The sequence below is a fragment of the Thermobia domestica genome, chromosome 8 (assembly GCF_964235325.1).
Source record: "Thermobia domestica chromosome 8, izTheDome1.hap1.1, whole genome shotgun sequence".
Classification (NCBI taxonomy): domain Eukaryota; kingdom Metazoa; phylum Arthropoda; class Insecta; order Zygentoma; family Lepismatidae; genus Thermobia; species Thermobia domestica.
In genome coordinates, this window is record NC_137461.1 from 228,095,254 (window position 1) to 228,114,658 (window position 19,405).

At 38.4% G+C, this 19,405-nt stretch overlaps 1 protein-coding gene across 12 annotated transcripts in view; it reads left to right on the plus strand.

The window, feature by feature from the left end:
• Positions 1–19,405, plus strand: part of mtd (TLD domain-containing protein mustard) — a 1,050,893-nt gene that overhangs the window by 771,247 nt on the left and 260,241 nt on the right. Inside the window, exon 1 of one of the 12 annotated variants that reach the window (XM_081769483.1) lies at positions 5,714–6,075. The exons of the other annotated variants lie outside the window; for them this stretch is intronic. Coding sequence (XP_081625609.1) covers positions 5,964–6,075 — 112 coding nt within the window. The 5' untranslated portion in view covers positions 5,714–5,963. Of the gene's footprint in view, positions 1–5,713; positions 6,076–19,405 lie in introns of those variants that run through there. 12 annotated transcript variants of the gene reach the window in all.

The following is a 19,405-nucleotide window of genomic DNA, read 5'->3' on the forward strand; positions in this document are numbered from 1 at the left end:
TGGAGTTGTAATGATTGGTGATAAGAGTTGTGAGGCGGAGTAGTTGATCGTTGATTGAAAATGATGGTCGGAAACCGGCTTGGTGTGATGGGAGTAGTTGGCGGTCAAGTAAATAGGGATGTAGGCGTTTGACAAGTATTCGTTCGAATATTTTGCTAAATGTAGACGTTAACTGTATGGGGCGATAGGATGAGACATTCGATGGAGGCTTATTAGGTTTGGGGAACATGAGTGTTTTAGATACTTTCCAGTCGGTAGGAAAAAATCCTGTTCGGAGTATAAACGTATATATAAATGCCAAAAGTGTCAGTAGTGCTAGAGGACTTTCTTTAATGTGTCTGTAAGTAATAGAATCGAAGCCAGGTGCAGTGTTTCGTTTTCGCTGGATGACAGATGAGATTTCGGCAACTGTGATAGGGCTAGTGAGAACATGGTCGGGAAGTGCATGAGTGATGTTCGGTTGCAAAGATCTAGTGTTAAGATTGATTTGATCGACTGGATGAAGCATGTCTGGGTTGTCCGACTCGGATGGAGTGAAAATTCCCTGCAGATAGTCAGCAAAGGCGTTTGCTTTATCTGTGTCTGAATGAAGTGGAGTATCATGTAGTAGAAGAGGGTATGGGGTCCTGGTGTGTTTACCACAGAGTGTATTGAAGCGCTTCCAGTACAGAGTAGGATGAGCTGTGTCTGAAAGATGATTGCAGGTTTTCACCCACTGACGTAATTTATAAGCCGAAATGTAGTTATGAACTTGTCTTTGGAGTTGACGATGAAGGCGTAGAGCTTCCGGATTGCGGGTGCGCAAGAATTCTCGATATGACTGACGTGAGCGGCGAACAATAGCCAGATATTGTGGTGGAAGTTTCGGCCGATATGGAATGGATTCAGACTGTGGAATATATAGAGAGGAAGCCTGTTGAATTACAGTGGTAATTGTATCAACCTGGTGTGTGAGTTCATCTTCTGTAGTTGGGGATTCGTAATCTGCCAATGAGTTTGATATATAGGAGCGATACGATGACCAATCAGCTTTATCGTAACGTGGTGATAGACGTGGTGAAGGTGATGCTGTAGGAGAAGTAAGGCGGGAATGATAAATGAGCTTGATGGGCGCATGGTCGCTCCCCATTAAGTCCAAAACAGTTACTGTACAACGGGTAATGATAGTGTTGGAGACCAATGCTATATCCGGTGTAGTATTACTGATGGGACGAGTTGGGGACGGTAGGTCCAGCAGAGTGCCGCTGGTATTGACTGTGATGAAGTCCTTAAAGTCATCGCGTTCTGCTTGAGAACGGCTATGAAGATTGATGTCGGCAAGAATAATAAAATGTTTATATGATTGAGAGATATGTGAAAAGAACTCGTGCGGAATGGGAAGGCCGGGGCGGATGTAGATTGTGGCTAGGGTAAGAGCGATGTTTTTGAAATATAAGGTAGCGATGACGTATTCGGGGATATGTAATACAGGACACGGATGTGAACGAAATGGAATTGAATGACGAAAACCTATCGCAGCACCTCCGTTGGCTCTGATTGCTGGGATGGAACTATCATGACGTAATAATGTGTATCGCGGAATAGTGCAGGAAGTAGTGTGCTTTAGAAAGGTTTCATTTAACAGAAAGGCTGTAACGTTTTCTTCCATTAAGAGAGTCTCAAATACTGCTTTGTTTTTAAGAAGAGAACGGATATTGAGAAATAAGAAAATTATATCCATAGTTGCTAGAATTATACTGCTGTTTCGAGTTTGGTGGTGTGGAAGTGAACGTAGTTGTTGGAGTATGTAGCGTATAATGACACATGAAAAGTGGATTTGGCGGAAGCAATAATATGTTGAAGAACATGTTGACGTTGGAATGGATGTATATTTTGCAATGTCAGAGCAATAAATTCGAGAAGTTTGCTAACGGTAACCGGATCGTCAACTGTGTGGTTGGTAGAAACTGTCGGTTCTGCAGCCCGCAAAGGAACAACAAGCTCCGGATGAGATTCTTGTGCTGTAGGTTTGCCTTTACATTTATAACTATATGCGGGGTGTTGATCATTGCACGTGGGGCATTTTGGAGGTTGTTGCATGTTTGGGCAGTTACGAGTTTGATGAGGCCCAGAGCAGTAACCGCACACAGTAGAGTTGGTGCACTGAGAAGTATGATGAGAGTTGTACACCTGACACTTCTCACACCTGAGAGGCAAAGGTGGTGAAGAACGCGATGGTTCGACACGGTGTTTACGTTTATAGATTAGTGCCCCTTCAGTGAGGAGGTTATCGATCGTGTCTTGAGATGAGGTGAGGACACGTACCATGTAAGTGGGTCCAGCATTATTTCGAATACGAATAACTTTGCTGACGGTATGTCCTTCGTATTGAAGTTCTTCATAAATCTCCTCATCACTGTAAGTGGGGTCGACTCCCCGAATCACGACGGAAAGTAGTGGAGGTCGTCTCGGTGGCGGTGCTTGTTTGCGTCGAGTAGAGCTGAGTGATGTGATGGTAGCCTGTTTGCCGAAGATTTCGAATGAAGCCTTGTTCCGGACTGTAATGGCGAATTGTGGGTCTGGCGATTTGAAAATGTATCCGTTTCTGGTTTTAACGACTTCTGTTAAAGGGATGCTAGGTAAATATTTCCGAAGTTGAATAGTTATGAACTTTTCGTTGCTGAACTTGGTATCGTATTGTTGAAGAAGAAATGAGTGAAGAGAGGGTTTATTTGCAATATGATTGTCCATGAGAGATGATTTATTATGATTAGCGGCGTTATCAGTGTGGCTATCGGCTGCATCCATATCTGAAGAGTCTGACGGTCTATCTCGATGCTGCTTTTTCGCCTGATGGCGAGGCTGCGTTACAGTATCAGAATATAACTGCTTGCTTCGTGGTGATCTGGACCGCGTGGAAACGTTGGATGTAGTAGAAGCAGTTGAACTGCCCGACTGGGTTCGTTGTCTAGTACCCGTATCCTTCCGCTTGACCACCTTCGTGGCCGAAGCGGAGGGAGGAAGGAAAACAGGTGGTAAGTTACTATGTCGGCCATCCACTATGGGTCCACCAGAAGCAGTGGGGTCCGCCATCTTGCAGACCGGGAGAATAATAAGCCGTCACTCTCGTATATGTGATGCTGATCAAGGATGAATGAATGAATGAGATGATGAAGGTAGGACAACCCGTTTGGATAGCTGTCCAGGTGGAGCAACCCCCCTGACTCGATCCGTAGATCCGACCGCCCTTGACTGGATAAGTCTGACGAGAGGATCTCAAGAAAGAGACAGACAAGAAGCTCAGGATGTGGAATAGGAAGGATAATTCAAAACTCGTTATCATGCACTTGACAACGCTTCAGAGCAAGCTCTGGAAAAGTCTAACTGTAAAGACATCACCTTCAGAGTATATAACAAGTAACTAATAATAGTCAGTGAGAATTTTAGTTTTGGAGTTTATTATTTGCAACGAGCAAAGCTTTAGGTAGTATCTTTGACATGTTTGCCAAACAACAAATAACGCAACATATTCTACTGTAATCGGTCACGAAAATAATTTTGTAAACCTATGAGCTGTCTGACAGTAGTTACATCAGTACAATGCTGCCACCTGTTGATATTGTATCCTAGCTCAGTGGACGTTATGGAGCTTTTACAATCATTTAGCTGTTATTCGTCGAAAAGTCTCTATAACACCGCCTGGAGGAAAAACGACACCTACCAAAAATGGAGGTTACTTTCTGCTGATGAGAATGAGAGTAAAAGAATGAAAGTAAAAGTATACACTTGCACGGTATTATGGACGTCTCATACACACGTGCAGTAGCCGTGCAAATACCCATGTGCACACAACGGCTTAAGCACCGGTAATTTAAATGTGCTTCATCCACGCAAATGCACATGTGCACATCCACTGCTCAAGCATGGGTTATGCACATGCGCTGCATGCGCGTAAAAGCACATGTGTACATAACGGCTACAGCACGGGTTATATAAATGTGTGCTTAATCCATGCAAATGCACATGTGCACATAATGGCTTAAGCACGGGTTACGTACGTGCGCTGCATCCATGCAAATGCACATGTGCACATCCACTGCTCAAGCATGGGTTAAGTACATGCGCTGCATCCATGCAAATGCACATGCGTACATAACGGCTTAAGCACGGGTTATATAAATATGTGCTTCATCCATGCAAATCCACATGTGCACATAACGGCTTAAGTACGGGTTCCGTACGTGCGCTGCATCCATGCAAATGCACATGCGTACATAACGGCTTAAGCACGGGTTATATAAATGTGTACTTCATCCATGCAAATGCACATGTGCACATAACGGCTGAAGTACGGGTTCCGTACGTGGCTGCATCCCCGCAAATGCAAATGTGTACATAACGGCTTAAGCACGGGTTCTGTACTTGTGTTTCATCCACGCAAATGCACATGTGTATGTAACGGCTTAGGCACGGGTTATGTAAATGTGTACTTTATCCATGCAAATGCACATGTCCACATACACGGGTTATGTATGTGTGCTTCATCCACGCAAATTCATGTGTACGGGTTATGTATGTGTTCATCATCCACACAAATGCACATGTGCAAATGTACGGCTTATGCATGGATAGTGCACATGTGCCGTACACGTACGTGTTGTCTGGGGTATGGTGGCAGGAAAAAAAGGGGGGGGCAAAACAGGCTATAATTGAAGGTATTAACATTTCTATTTAGAGAGGTTAGCTGAAGACCTAGAATGAATGTACTACTAAAAGTATGCGCCTATTTTTTTTTAAAGCTTCTGTCTTTGCACACGCATCAAATCAGCAGTGCTTTATGAAAAGTCTATTATTTATGAAGGAGGCGCGGTAGATCAGTGATAGAGCGCTCACCTCTGGTGTGTGGGGTTCCTGGTACGATCCCAGCTCCCAGTGGGCTCTGTGGTGGACAATACCGAGTGCGTAGGTTTTCTTGGGATTTTCCCTTTTCTTTCAACTTTCTTCGCTTCACCAGTTTGTTCATTATCATCGCTATCTTTCTTAGACTCTTTGCATAATCGTCAGAGATTGAACTCCAATATATATATTATTTATGAAAGATCTTTCATGCTTCTGTCAATAGATGGCAGGTATGTAACATAATTAGACCAGTTTCTGTAGTACTCAAGTATTTCGAGTTGAAAAGTTGTTAAGTGGTGTGTTGAAATTAATAATTGTGCTAAAGTAAATTCTAATTATAATATATGTTGTAATCATAACTTAAAAAAAAAAAGGATCGTGGCAATATTTTGTGTTCTCAGTGATTAATCCGGACGTATGGTCACTGCGTGAAGACCTGGTGCACGAAGTTTTTCATCGCGACAAATGACCTGCCTATAATGGCAGACCTACCTATGATGATTATTATTATCAACATACGCGTTTTTCCAACAGATAACCACTTAAAATATTGCTTGAAGTAGTTATTACTGAAAATAGAACTTACTTGGAGACAACATTTTTCACCTTGACGTTGCAGTAAAATCCTACGAAATTTAGTCACAGAAAACCTGTTGCAAATTGAAATATGACTAACCGTACGTGACGAATACGAAATACATCGATCACCTGTACGATTCAGGAAGAGCTTTGTAGAAAAGGAAAAAAAAAAAAAGTATTGTGGTTAGAGATAGTTTTACGCTCTGAAATGTGATTGACATTGGGGCGATAGATAAAAAAGCCAGTATGAGACAAACCTCTGAGGAAGGTTATACTGTTTACAGAACATTTCGTAACGCCTCTTTAATGACGTCACACCACGTGAATGCACGTTGTTGAGGCTGCATCTGAGGCATGCTGTGGCAGTGGTGTTTTGTGTTGACTGTAGGCCTACGTTTTCAATCATAGTAACAAGCAAATGGTGCGAGTACCTGTTACGGGTATTAAGATATTTCTATTGGATTGTGTATATATAATACGTCACCATCACGCTTTGTCTTCGCACAATGACTGACACAGCGGATAGTGAGTTACAGCTGCTGGAATACGGCACTCAAGCGATTGGAATCTTTGAAACTGATGCAAATGGCTTTATTGTTGTTTATTGGGTGTCAACAGGTAAGACTTTATTTGATATACATGTGTGTGTGTCTGTGTGTGTATTGATGCCCCAGTGAAATGTTAATAAAGTCCAGTTTCTTCTCAATCCCAAATCTAACATACTACAAACTTCGTATGTGTTGATTTATATATTAGTTAATTTCAAGGACGGATGCGGTACGGAACATGAAGTTGGAACTATGGTTTTTATTACCAACTCCAACAGACACCAATACAGAACACAAACTGTGGTTTAAATTATCACGAGAATGACGTAAAATGAAATGAAACTCAACTGCCTTACGATTACTGGACTAGTAGCTAGTGCGCTGGTTCGATTCCCGGTGGGAGAGCTTCGATAGCAGTTCCGATCACATCCTAAATTGTAGGGGACACGGCAGTTTAGTAGTAAAGCGATCATCTCTGGTGTTACGGTCCGTGGTTTGATCTCAGGCCAAGTAACTTGTGGCGGACACTGTGTCCGTGGGTTTTCTCCCGTTTCCTCCCACACTTTCATTCCATCAATTCATTCATTCATGTTCCTACCTCTTTCAGCCTAAAGAACGTAAGGCAGTCGTTAAATAAAAAAAATAATTTGATTTTTAAATTGTAGCTTGTATATAGCGACAAAGATCGCAAATACATATTAATCACTCAGATTCTTTGTGTACCGGTACGATTTTATTACAAGAAACTCAGAATCGATTTCTTGCTACCCAGGTTGGGCATAACTAGTCTTTTCTCAGCTGTATTGTGACTTAAAGAATAAACCATTATTTAAAATAAGTAAGACAAGTGAGTTTCGTTTCACAGTGTGACACTATGGTAGACTTCCAAACTATGCGAATTCAAAACTCAAACGTGAAAAAGTTCATCTATCTTAACTACTTAATAGATGAATAAGATCAAAGATAGAACCCGTTCCTCTTTCCCTGAATCCATGTCAAAAAGCTATTACTTGGTATGTCTTACGTTTTTGTTCTAGGGACATTCATATTGAATCCAAAATGCTGATTGATGTCTGTCACTTTCAGTTTCAATAGGGGAATAAAATAACAGGTGAAACGTATTCTTCTGGTATTGAGAGCTCCTTCGTGGCTAAACGGTTATAGTACTGCCAAAATGTCTTGATCTGTGGCAAAAATGCGAACTGAACTCACACCCTGGACACACCCACGCATTGAGCCAATAAGGGTTCAGTTGTTGCTAAGCAAGAAAGCGTTGCAGCCGTGGGAGTGGAATTCCTCCAGCCGATAACAGCGCTCGGAATGGAAGACTAGGTGTCAAGTCAATGTGATATATCTATAGAGTACGCGTCTTTGGCGTGGGAGACCCGGGTTCGATTCCCAGTGGGAGCTAATGTGGTTCGGCTTCCATGTTAATCAGTAGGCCTACGTCTCATATGGCCTCGCTGCTGAACGGGACGTTAAACTCAAAATCAACTCAAGTCTTCCGATATTGAATTCCCCATTTAAAAAGAAAAAAATGCTTGTCGCTATCAATTTTCGTTTTATCCATTATGCGATCAGTGTTGTAACCGAAAATCGTAAATTTTAATCACATTTGAAATATTATATAAAATAGAGACAAAACTCATTCTTGGGACATTCTGTATCAATAATAGAGGCGTAGCTAGAGAAGTCGGGAGCCCGGGGCGAAGTAGAATTCGGTGCTCCCTTCACTCACCTCACCACTTTCTTTCTTTTCTTTAACGTAGAAGAGAGGCAACTTTTGTTGTTACGCTACGTTGAATTCTTATCAAACTACTTGGACAGACCATTACAACAGCCAAAAGCGATCGTTATGTATTCTTTTACAAATAAAAACAGTTTTCAGGAGGCTTATTTTGGACATTTGTTCAACTTGATAAAACTACTTTTGATTGGTAAACAGATCAACTTTGGAAATGAGTTACGGAAATGCTTGTGAAATATTCGAAATGGATGACAGCATTAATTTCCACTAATAATTGTAAACTTTTAAAAATTGTATTCTGTGTGTGACCACGGAAATAGCATTTTAATTTCGATACTTTGTGAAATGTAACTGAAATATTCATAAATTTTCTTGTCAAATTTCTCAGTATTAATCGATGGAGTTGAAGAATATGTTTAATATTGGTATTTAAAATTCAAAATATAGTTTGGTTACAACATTTTTTTGAATTACAGTAATTACGGAATTTCAATGAATTAAAGTTCTAAATTTAAGGTTGCTTATTAATTAACATTAAAGTACACAAAGACACATGTATACTATAATCAGGCCCGTATCCAGGAGGTCTAGAGGGGGGCCTCCCCGCCCCCCTAAATTTTTGGTGGCTCCCTAAAAGTTTCACGGTAGGCTTCCAAATGAACTATAATATGATGATGAACTACAGGTATAAAATGGTTGGATCGCCCCCCTAACTTCAGCCCCCCCTACATTTTTGGGCTGGCTACGGGCCTGTATATAATGTGTGTCGGTTTGAAAAGTTATATAAAAGTAGAAACAACTCATTCTTGGTACATTGAATCTGTATCAGTATCAATAATATGCTTTTCGATATATCTTCCCGTATTTGCTCTATGAAAATAAGTATTGAAACCACGGTTTTGGGAGACTACTGCAAGTGGTGATGGTATATGGTCTTGGGACAATGAGTCGATTGTAAAAGACCTCTTTTCACTATCTATTACCGTTTTTGTTCTATGTAGATTAATGTTGAGACCGGAAACGGTTGATTTTCACAACTTCCGGTTTGATAACAGGTTTGACGGAGGAGATGGAACCTATTCATGAGATCCTGAGTCGATTAGAGAAACAACGCTTTTCGATAGCTTTTTCCCTTTCTGCTCTATGGAAATCAGCATTAAAACCGGAAGTACTTGTAAATTTCAACCACATCTTAGTAGAGTATTATGGGTGATAATATTATGCTCTCTTGAGATGTTGAATCATTGCAAAAAACCACTTATTTTTGAATTCCACGTACATAATGTTTTAACAAGTTTACTAAAACATCTTTTGTATTATCGGAATATCCACTGAGAATTTACTTTAGTTAAAAATGTACAGTGGCGGATGTTGCCCGGGGCCGGAGGGGCCTAAGATTTCGTCATTTTTTGAAGTGACAAATATAATTTAAACTATTATCATAATTATATATTTTTGAAACTTTAAAATAAACTCATGATATACCTATCATAGTCTGAGTTCTGACTGCTTTCCCACCCCCCGTTTTTACCTTCTAGATCCGCCACTGAAAATGTATCCGAGTGTATTCCCTTTTTGACAGTGCTATATCAGTTTTAAAATATTTATTGTAGTAAAGTGTGAAGTGACATTTTGTTTTACATCATTGCAAACCCTCCAAAGCAAGACAAGAAATCACAACAGAATGTGTAGTCATCGTGGACTGCGTAGTTTAAATTTTCGTGAGACAGACAAGACCTAGTTGTGAACAAGGCCTGTAAAGCTGAAATGTATATACGTAGCTCAATCAAAATAAGTCACCAATTATTTTTGTAGAAAACATGATCAACGTAAGTGTCGTTGCACCTCTAACGAAATGGGGGTAAACAAAAGAAAATGAAATCTGCTGTCGTATGTTGGAAATAGGTAATAATGAAAACGCGGGTTGGATATTGAGGTGTTTGGTTCGCCTACTAACAATGAGAAAGGTCGGTGACAAAGAGACGTCAAAAGAACTGAGCAGTAGTTTGCAAGTCAAGATGAACCACTAATTAGTTTATGACAGCACTGCAAAAGCGGCGAATACGCAGAAATAATACGTTGTTAGTAAACAAATGGATACGAAGTACCAAATTAGTTGTGATCGCTTAGCTATATTCGAAGGCTGATTTCTATCTGTTCTTCGTAAATCATTTAGAATTTGGAATATAGAACAAATAAACTTAATTTATTATAGCTCACCAACTTCTAAGTTGAGAGAAATGATTCGCTAGCACGAACCGTCCGATCATAATAATCTTGTACGATTATGTTTTGTGTTAGAAGTGATACAAACAAACAATATTTAATATCAGTTTTACAATGTTCACATTAAAGATAATTGTCTCATATGTGCACTGAAAATTTAACCGAATTCTGTAAAACTCGTTCAACTTCCACTTATAATTACCTTCAGAGTTATAATATTAACTAATTCCTGTAAGTCTCATTCAACTCGCATCTATATCTTCAGAGGGAGAGAGTTCTAATTTTAATACGTATTCTAGCACAAATATTAGGAATATTTTTTAATACACAAGTGTCGAAATGTCATTTTACTAATAAAAACTATCCCAACAAAAATGACAACCGTAATGTTCTATAGAATGCCATTTCTGAAGAAGAGTGACACCCCATTTTCAGTTCATTACAACGCGTAAATGTTCCAATTTAAGAATGTGAAGTTTGTTTTACGAATCATGTCTTGTGATGGGTTGGCAACACTGTTCTTACAAGTAACTGTGTAGAGTGGATTTTAAGAGGCCTCATCCCGGCGAAATTAAAATACCGACAATTTTACAGTAATTAAGTGATATCTCCCAATAGATAAAAGATAATTGAAATGTGAAACAAGAGCGCCCTAGACAATATTATTTTGCGTGAGGTACCGTTATCACAACTCACCTCGTGGCTTTCTGTTTTCAGCCGTTTAGAAACGCGAAAATAAATGCCGATTTTCATAATGGCTCGAAATCGAAAGCAGATAAGTGAGTCGTGATAACAGTATCTCATGATATTGTCTAGGGCGCTCTTGTTCCACATTTCGATTATCTTTTATCTATTGGGAGATATCTTAATTACTGTAAAATTAGCGGTATATTAATTTCGCCGGGATGAAGCCTCTTAAACTGGTGTTGTATAATAGGACTGTACTTCTTTTCAAGACTATAATGCGAATGCCGTGACAGTAAATCGAGAACGGTACCATAATATGGTTACCAGTTCTAGATTTTCAAACTATACTATATGCGTAAGTGTCGGAAGTCTTATAAAGCAGTTTTGTCCGTCCGTAGACAGGCATCGAAGCAAAACGGTAAGATGTATCGAGATACGTTTCTTTGCAATCGAATCAGCGTCCTATCTCCTCCGTTAATTCTCTATACAAACTAGAAGTGGTTCAAATTAGTCATTTCCGGTTTCAATGTTTATCATCATAAAACGAAAACGGTAATAGATAGAATGTTGTTTTCTTTTTCTTTCTTTCTTTTTTTGAAAACGATTCAGCTTCTTAAGGCAACATATCGTGACTATTCCGAACACTTTACTGAAACCGGAAACGGTTCAAATTGAATATTATCGGTACGTCTGGTTTCTAGACTGATTTCTGCCGAGCAGAAACAGTAAGAGAGATCGAGATACGGTTTTCTGAAATCCAGAATAGATTTTCCATCTTCTTCAATAACTTCTGTTCAAGCCGACATCTATTCCAAGTGGCTCAAATTAACGATTTCCGGTTTCAACACTTATCGCCATAGAAAAAAAAATGGTAATATGTAGCGCCACAGGTTTTCTGAAATCGATTCAGGGTGTCGAGAGAACATACCATCATAACCTGCCACACTGGCAAAGCCAGAAGTTTGTTGAAATTTACTACAACTTCCAGATTCACCACATTTCCTTAGGGCAAAAACTGTAAGGGTTATCAAGATGCAGTTTCTTGCATTTGATTCATCTGCCTCTCCTCTTAACCGCCTTTCAATCCATAATTGGTTCAAATTAACGATTTTAATTTTCAACCTTCATTTCCTTAGAGCAAAAATAGCATTAGGCATAGCGAGTAATGACTTTCTAATGTGAATTCAACGTCTGAGGAACAAGTTCTATCTTTTATCTCGTTAATCTATTGCAGCTAGTATTTATAGATGTACTACCTGAAGGTTGAGTATCTAATTCTAATAGTGTGGAAGTCTACCGTCGTTTTACATTCTGAAACGAAACTCGCTTTTTTTTCTGCATTTGAATGGAATTGATACAGAATGCAAGGAGTTCAACAAAATGACGCTACGTCTCACGAGATAATTGTTTTGCTACGTGAGAAATTTTCTTGTCAAATCCTCTGTAGAAGTGATGAACCAGAACTGACAGCGTAGGTTATATGACCTCATTCCTTGCTACTACAGTGTGTCCGTAAAGTTGCGCAACTCAAAGTTTGATTGCGTTTGTTTTAAGTCTCAGGTCTTTATCGTTCTTGGTTCCAAAGATATACACAATCAAACTTTGGGTTGCGTAACTTTATGGACACACTGTACTTCTTATTGATACTTCCGAAATCTCAAAGGAATTGAACGTGTTATCAGCTATACCAATGTACAATTGTGTGTAAAAGTAATCACGAATTTAATCACGAGAGTGAAGTCTTGCAGAGCAAGTCGTGCAGTATATGTGTTCATCTTTCATTCTTAAATTGGAATATTTGTTGTAATGAAGTAAAAATATTCATTTTCTTCATACGGGGTTATTTTTTAAGTAAAGACTTATTTTCAATAGAAACAAAAGTAGTAAAGATGGTTCCATACTGTTTTGGTTATTTCCTCTGTACACATTAAACTATTCTTCTACATAGTTTCAATGTTTGTTTAAACTTTTATCGTAACTACGTTCGACAAGTTTTTGTATGCCCACATCTTAGTAATTACCTACCTGTGACCGAAGCCAATCTCGAACCGTTGTTTTCACTTCTTCATCGGTGTCAAACCGTTAATCGACGAGAAACTGTTTCAGGTAGGGGGAAGAGATTATAATCGCTCGGCACAAGATCCGGACTGTACGGTGAGTGGTCTAGTAGCTCCTTGGTGTCAAAAACAGACTATTTTACATTTGACGGGATGTTCAATTTGGCGAAACATTTCAACTCCTCACACTGAACCATACACATTGACACTACGACTGCGACGGTATTGCCTTATGCCCAAGACATGCTGGGAGACAACGCGTGTGCACCTTTCGGCAGAAACAAGAAACGTAGCTAATAGCCGTAGTGGAAACAACGCTTGAAGGTTAGCTTTGGTCACAGGCAAGTGATTTCTACGACGTGGGCACGCAAAAAAATTGTCGAACGCTATGATAAATGTTTAAACAAACTGGTAACTTACGTAGAAAAATAGCTTAATGGTATAGAGGAAATATCCAAAAGTATGGCACTATCTTTACAGGGCTTGTCCCTATTGACAATCGGACCATACTTAAAAAAAAAAAAAAAAAAATCATAATCCGGCATAGTCGTGTAGATACAATGACCTCAGGCGTACTGTATGATTGAATAAATGACAATGAATGTTAAGCAGTAAATTGTATAATAAGTTATGTATTGAACAATGGACTGATTATCATTACACTTGGTAATGTGTGGAGAGGTTGAGGAGAAATAGAAAAGCAGAGGGGTTAAAATGAACTGTACAGAGCAGAGATTGTAAGGTACTTTTCTTTCTATTTTTCATGTGTTTCTTGGGGCTGAAGGAGAACAAGCGTTTTGTTACGGTCAGAGATACTAGTAAGGATTTTTGCATTTTAGTGATGAAACATGAGAAGAAAAAGGGGCTCAAAAACGGATAACCCGATGTACAAAGTATTAATGAACTATGCCTACAACCACCGAAAAGGTGATTCCTCACATCAAAGTAAGTAAATAAAGTTCATATGAACCTGTGAGAGAAAGTGCATAGTTTCAGAGCTAGGGACGTCCAAAAGCGTGAAAAAAATATGCAATGCGTTATTTCGAATGTGAGGAACCGTGGAGTGGCGGTCCGTATCGGTGTAAAGGAAGTCACATCATCCAAAAATGTATATTTCAACGTTGTGTAATGCGTGCGCAAGGGATTCTACACAGGCCATAATTTCCAGAGATGCTTCCAAAGAATTTTCTTAAATACTCGAGCTTAAAACTGGGTCCAAAGTAGGCATGACCATCAGTAAACACGGAAGCGTCCACAGCAAGTTGGAAGTGTTAGGAAACGCCAGTTCCACGGTTGTCTTCGGAATAACGCGTGCTACGATGTATTTTTTAAAGCTTTGGACCGCTTTAGCTCCACAACCATGCACTTTTCCCCACATGCCTACATGAACTATTTTTCTTATTTTGATGTGAGGTATCACCTCTTGTATTTTGTTGGTACTATTTGAATCATATACAAGAAAAGTAGAGCCCCCCCCCCCCGAAATGACTCCAAGACATTAAGTGTTCCCCTTCTGCATTTCCGTGAAGTGGTTATAGATCCATCACCTCGCCTCCCAAGAGTGTTACAAATGAGTTTACGGCTATTTACACCTATTGCTTATATATACAGGGTGATTCAGAAATTTAGGTATCCTTGTAAGGCGGAAGTGACTCGAGGAATTAGAATAAAATTTACGCTATTTCAATTGAGGGTCGAACTCCAGACCTGCTTCTATGTAAATCCCAGGCTGTAGATAAACGAGATTTTCGGGAATTCGATTTCTAACAGGCGAAATAAGGCATAAATATGTTGTTGCTCATCATCAAAACCGCTGAGCGTAGGAACTTCAAAGTTTGTATGAATATTATTCTTAAACCCTAGTGTGGCTCCTGTGGATCTCGTAGAAATAGGAGTACAAAGTAGAAACTGGATCCAGTTGGCTGAGGACAGAAGCCAATGGAGAGCTTCTGGAACGCGTCATTGAACCTCCGGGTTCCATAGGTCATAGAGTGAGTGAATTAGTGCACCTAAAAGGAGAAAGCGAATTTGAAATAGACTCATTCACCAGATTTCCGAAACACCTGGGCTTAGAATGTGAAATTTTATACAAATATTCTTCATATTACCATAAACTATACATAAAACAAAGCTTAGGAAATTCTAAACTGAAGAAAATGAAATGAAATGGAATCTTTTAAGTTCTATGTCCCACGTTATGCCGGCTAGGCTAAAGAAGGAGACGGTGATGATGAGAAATGAATGAAACGGTGGAATGAAGAAAGTAGGAGGAAACGGGAGAACCCCGAGAAAACCCACGCACACTGTATTTGTCCTTTACAAAGTTCATTTGGCGCGAGCTGGGATCAAACCAAGGACTACTCTATACTGAAAAGTAGAGGCAGAAAAATTAAAACATTTTCTATTATGTTTTAAGGTTTCTTTTGAAACGCTGGGTGTATAGCCATGGAATTTATAAATAAATATTGTTTGATGCGTAGAATATCTCATGCGAAAAAGGGATTTAGCTAAATTTCGAGACTGGATAAAAATCATGAATGGGTTAATGTAGGAAAATTAATTTTGGGTGCTAAGAATTTTGAGTAACTGTTTTCATAAAAGGAGAAAATCTTCCGATCTCTTGTGCAAAAAAGTAATTTAACTGGGTCTCAGCCTCTACTAAACTCATTTAGAGGTGCCTCAGAAATAACGAGGAAAACTATTTGACTCAATCCTGATGCCGTGGATATATATATATTTTTTTAATCTCCAGTGAAGTTGAAATCGAACTTATGTCAACAAGTATCCTAAAACTGGATAAAGTTCACGTAGGCCCTATATTTTCCATAGATCTTACTCTTCACATGTGAAGAATGAGCATTGTGCTAGTACTAGATAAACGGTTTATCGAAACGTGCCTAATCCTGCGCACCATGATGCATAAAAACAACATAAGAAGGGAAGAGGTAGTAAATCTAACTAATGTATTATCAGTACTCATATTTGACATAGCAAACACCAGCACCCATCTAGTCATAACATTCTGATAAAGTTGGCGCTATATTTTTCCTTCACCTGACTTGACAGTAATTTCTAAGATTGTATTACCATCTATCATAAGTTTCTTTGCCGGCTCTAAAAGTGAAGCCGTCCCACGATATGCAAATGTAGATTATAAAAGTTTTGAAATTTGATGACATCATTTCCAACGAAACGGGTGGAAAAACAAGTGGAACATATCCTAAGAATAAGCAACTAAATATCTTTTGTACTGACTACATTTATTTGGGTTGAATCTATTGTACGTAATTACATTTAGTAAACTTTATGGCAGAGCATGCTTCTGAAATATTTTCTGTCTTATTCAGTGAGCGAATTCGGACGTAATTACGAAATAAAATTGTTGAAGCATTCTTCTGATGAAAATACATACATACACATTTCTTTAATTAATATTAAGCATCCCATAGTCGAATGGTTAATGTGTATGGTTTTGATGGTTGCGGTCCAGGAATCAATTCCTCGTAAGCAGATTTTTCCCCCTGATAATTAAGTAGGGCCTACAACACAAGTATGGAAAAGTCAAAAGGACTAAAACTTTTTAAGTCAATCATTACAAAATATTCGTGAGTTATTCTTTGTAAGCAGTGGCGACTCGGGTTGGCCCAGATAGAAGGAGGTGGAGAAGAAATCCTGTGTAGCATATTTCCAAAAATTCTCAATGTGAGTGACCAGTATAATCGCAATACTACTTTTCATTTCCCATGTATTGAAGGTCTCGCCCCCCTCTCCCCCTCCGAACTCACCAGCACTGAAAGTGCCGTCCCGATAAGATGATTATGAATCATGATCCAATCTTTCTTTCACTCATCAAATTGTAAAGTGAGTGATTTGCCACCGGACGTGGTTTTCAGACGTGAAACGCAAATGTTTTTGTACTAATATAATTGTTCGAGGCTTATCATAGACAACGATGATCCCTCTCTCCCCTCTTGTCTCGAATTATATTGTAACGAAAATACTATAATTACGGGGCTTTCTTAAGCCTTTGGTACGGGAAATCAAGATTGAATTTCCGGTTGGAGTTCATTTGTTTTCGGATCGCCTATTAAGCTGTAGGCTACAATACAAGAGTTGAGTCTGTCTCGTTACAAAGATGTGTCGTGAAAGTGATGTATTGGAAAATGTATATGTTTCTGTTCGAAGAACTCTGTATCGTCTCGTATTTCGTTACGAAAATTTCACGTCGTCTCGTCTCGTGGACTGACTTGAATATGCATAAAGTTATGATTCTAAGATTTTTTTTTTCATGGTAATGTCTGCGAGATCGTTATATACACCTAATGCTAAATGTAGATAATTGGCTAATATCAAAGATGATTAGCTATGCAAAATACAGGAGCCGCTGTGAAATTGTGTCAGTTGCAACTGAAAAGTACCCGTATTTAAGTAGAGTAGTTTCTATGTAGGCCTGTACCCAAAAGTGTCCACAAATAGGAGGAGTCATGACACTGATGTTTCTAAGGGTGAGAAAACAGTTAAGACTGAAAATCTAAGTACGGTACAGTAAATATATCAGTATAACGAAATTTTGAGGAACTTCAAAATTGGTTCGTGTATTATATTCGGTAGAAACACAAACATTACGCAAAAACAAAAACTAAAAAAAAAAAAAAAAAAAAAACAACAACAACAACTAAGCTTTCGAAATATTGGTTGTAGAAAACTGGAGAGAATTTGCTTTGTCGCATGGAAAATGAATGAAAAGATGTTAGAAATATTGAGGGACAAAAGGATAATTTTAGATGTAATTGAACAGAAAAAGAGAAACTGGTTGAGATATTTGCTGGGAAGGAACTGTATCATGAGAGACGCGCTAGAGCAGGGTTTCTCAACATAGGGATCGCGATAGTTTTTATGAGTGTCGCGAAGATATGCGGAAGAGAGAAATATAATTAGAATTTAATACCAGAAAATACTTTTAAATATTATTTTCATTTTGTTCTGATAGGCATTTTTTTATTGTTATACATACTGTTAAGAACAACAAAAGATAGGTCTACTAAACATTTTCAACAGGTGCAGAGTTGTTTAAAAATCCATTTATATGAAAGAGGTACGATATGAAACTAATGAAAACTGCATATTGAAATACCAAAAAATACAAATGCAACAAAGATTGCATATTGAAATACAATTAAAAGTGAAAGCTAATGAAGTACCTGAGCATGGTATGATTTCACTAGTGCGGCAATTTTCGTGACACACATACTAAGTTATTTAAAATACTCAATAACTTTTTTTAACAACTGTTCCAAGTTTTTTTTTTTAAAAAAAAACAAAATTAGAAATCAGTTTATTTCTTCTCTCATCACATGACTCAAAATTAAGGGAGTTGTGAAGATTTAAAATTTTCAAACAGCCTCAATTTTGAAACAGTGTGACTGATCGGATTCGATATTTTTAATATGAATGAACTGACTGAATTTGGTTTTAATCCATTCTCTTTTAGGGAAGTTACTGTATCCACTATATACAAGAAATGGATTCTATTATTATACAAAAAAAAAAAAAAAAAAAAGATGGATATCGTGAGATCTCTGCAATAGGTATATTAAAATTTCCACAGAAGATTAAAAATGAAATGAAATCTTTGAGTTTTACGTCCCACGTTTATGCCGGTTAGGCTAAAGGAGACGGTGATTATGAAAAATGAGTGAAATGGTGGAATGAAGAAAGTGAGAGGAAACGGGAGAACGCCGAGAAAACCCACGAGCACGGTGTTTGTCCACCACAAAATCCACACAGCGCGAGCTGGGATCGAACCAGTGACCCCAAGCACCGGAGGTGAACACTACCACTGAGCCACCGCGCTCCCCACAGAAGATTAGGTTGAGAACCACTGCGCTAGAGAGTGGTGGCAGAAGGTGAAAGAGGCAACAGTTGATGGACGATATAAAACAAAAATCGTACGTAAGGAGCAAAAAGTTAGGTGAAGACCATGGTGCATGCAAACTTCTCAGTTGCGACAAGTGATCTACAAGTAGGGTCTAATGGCAAAATACCTATGGTGGTGGTGACGATGATGATTGATGGTGGCGGTGTATTGGTGGTAATAATAATAATAATAATAATAATAATAATAATAATAATAATAATAATAATAATAATAGTAGTAGTAGTAGTAGTAGTAGTAGTAGTAGTAGTAGTAGTAGTAAAATCTTGTACTGAAATAAGTTAATTCTCAAGAGCTCACCTGTTTTTATATCCTTAGAAGATTTACATTTCTTCAACATAAATTTACAGGCAAAATAATAATAACAACAACAATATGTATAAATAAATAAACGAAAGCGTTTAAGTATACCAGCATGAAGTGCAGTCACTCAGCATTTAATCATCTGTTCATTGTGCAACTGTTTGTTTCAAATAAAAGAACATGTTAAAAACAATTCTTAACTGGGAATTCCACATTAAAATGAGTATAGGCCTATACATATTTATGGTAAAACAAATCCTTAATAATTGAAGTTAACTTCTGATATTCTATATAATAAAAGAGAATTTATCTTGGCTACGACTAAGTTTCGTGTTTCTTTCTTTGCAACGTGCACAAAGCTTACTTTCTTATCACCATCCTGCTTGACCGACCGCGAACATGCATGAAAAGTGGCTACAATATGCGTAATAAAATGATGTAATAG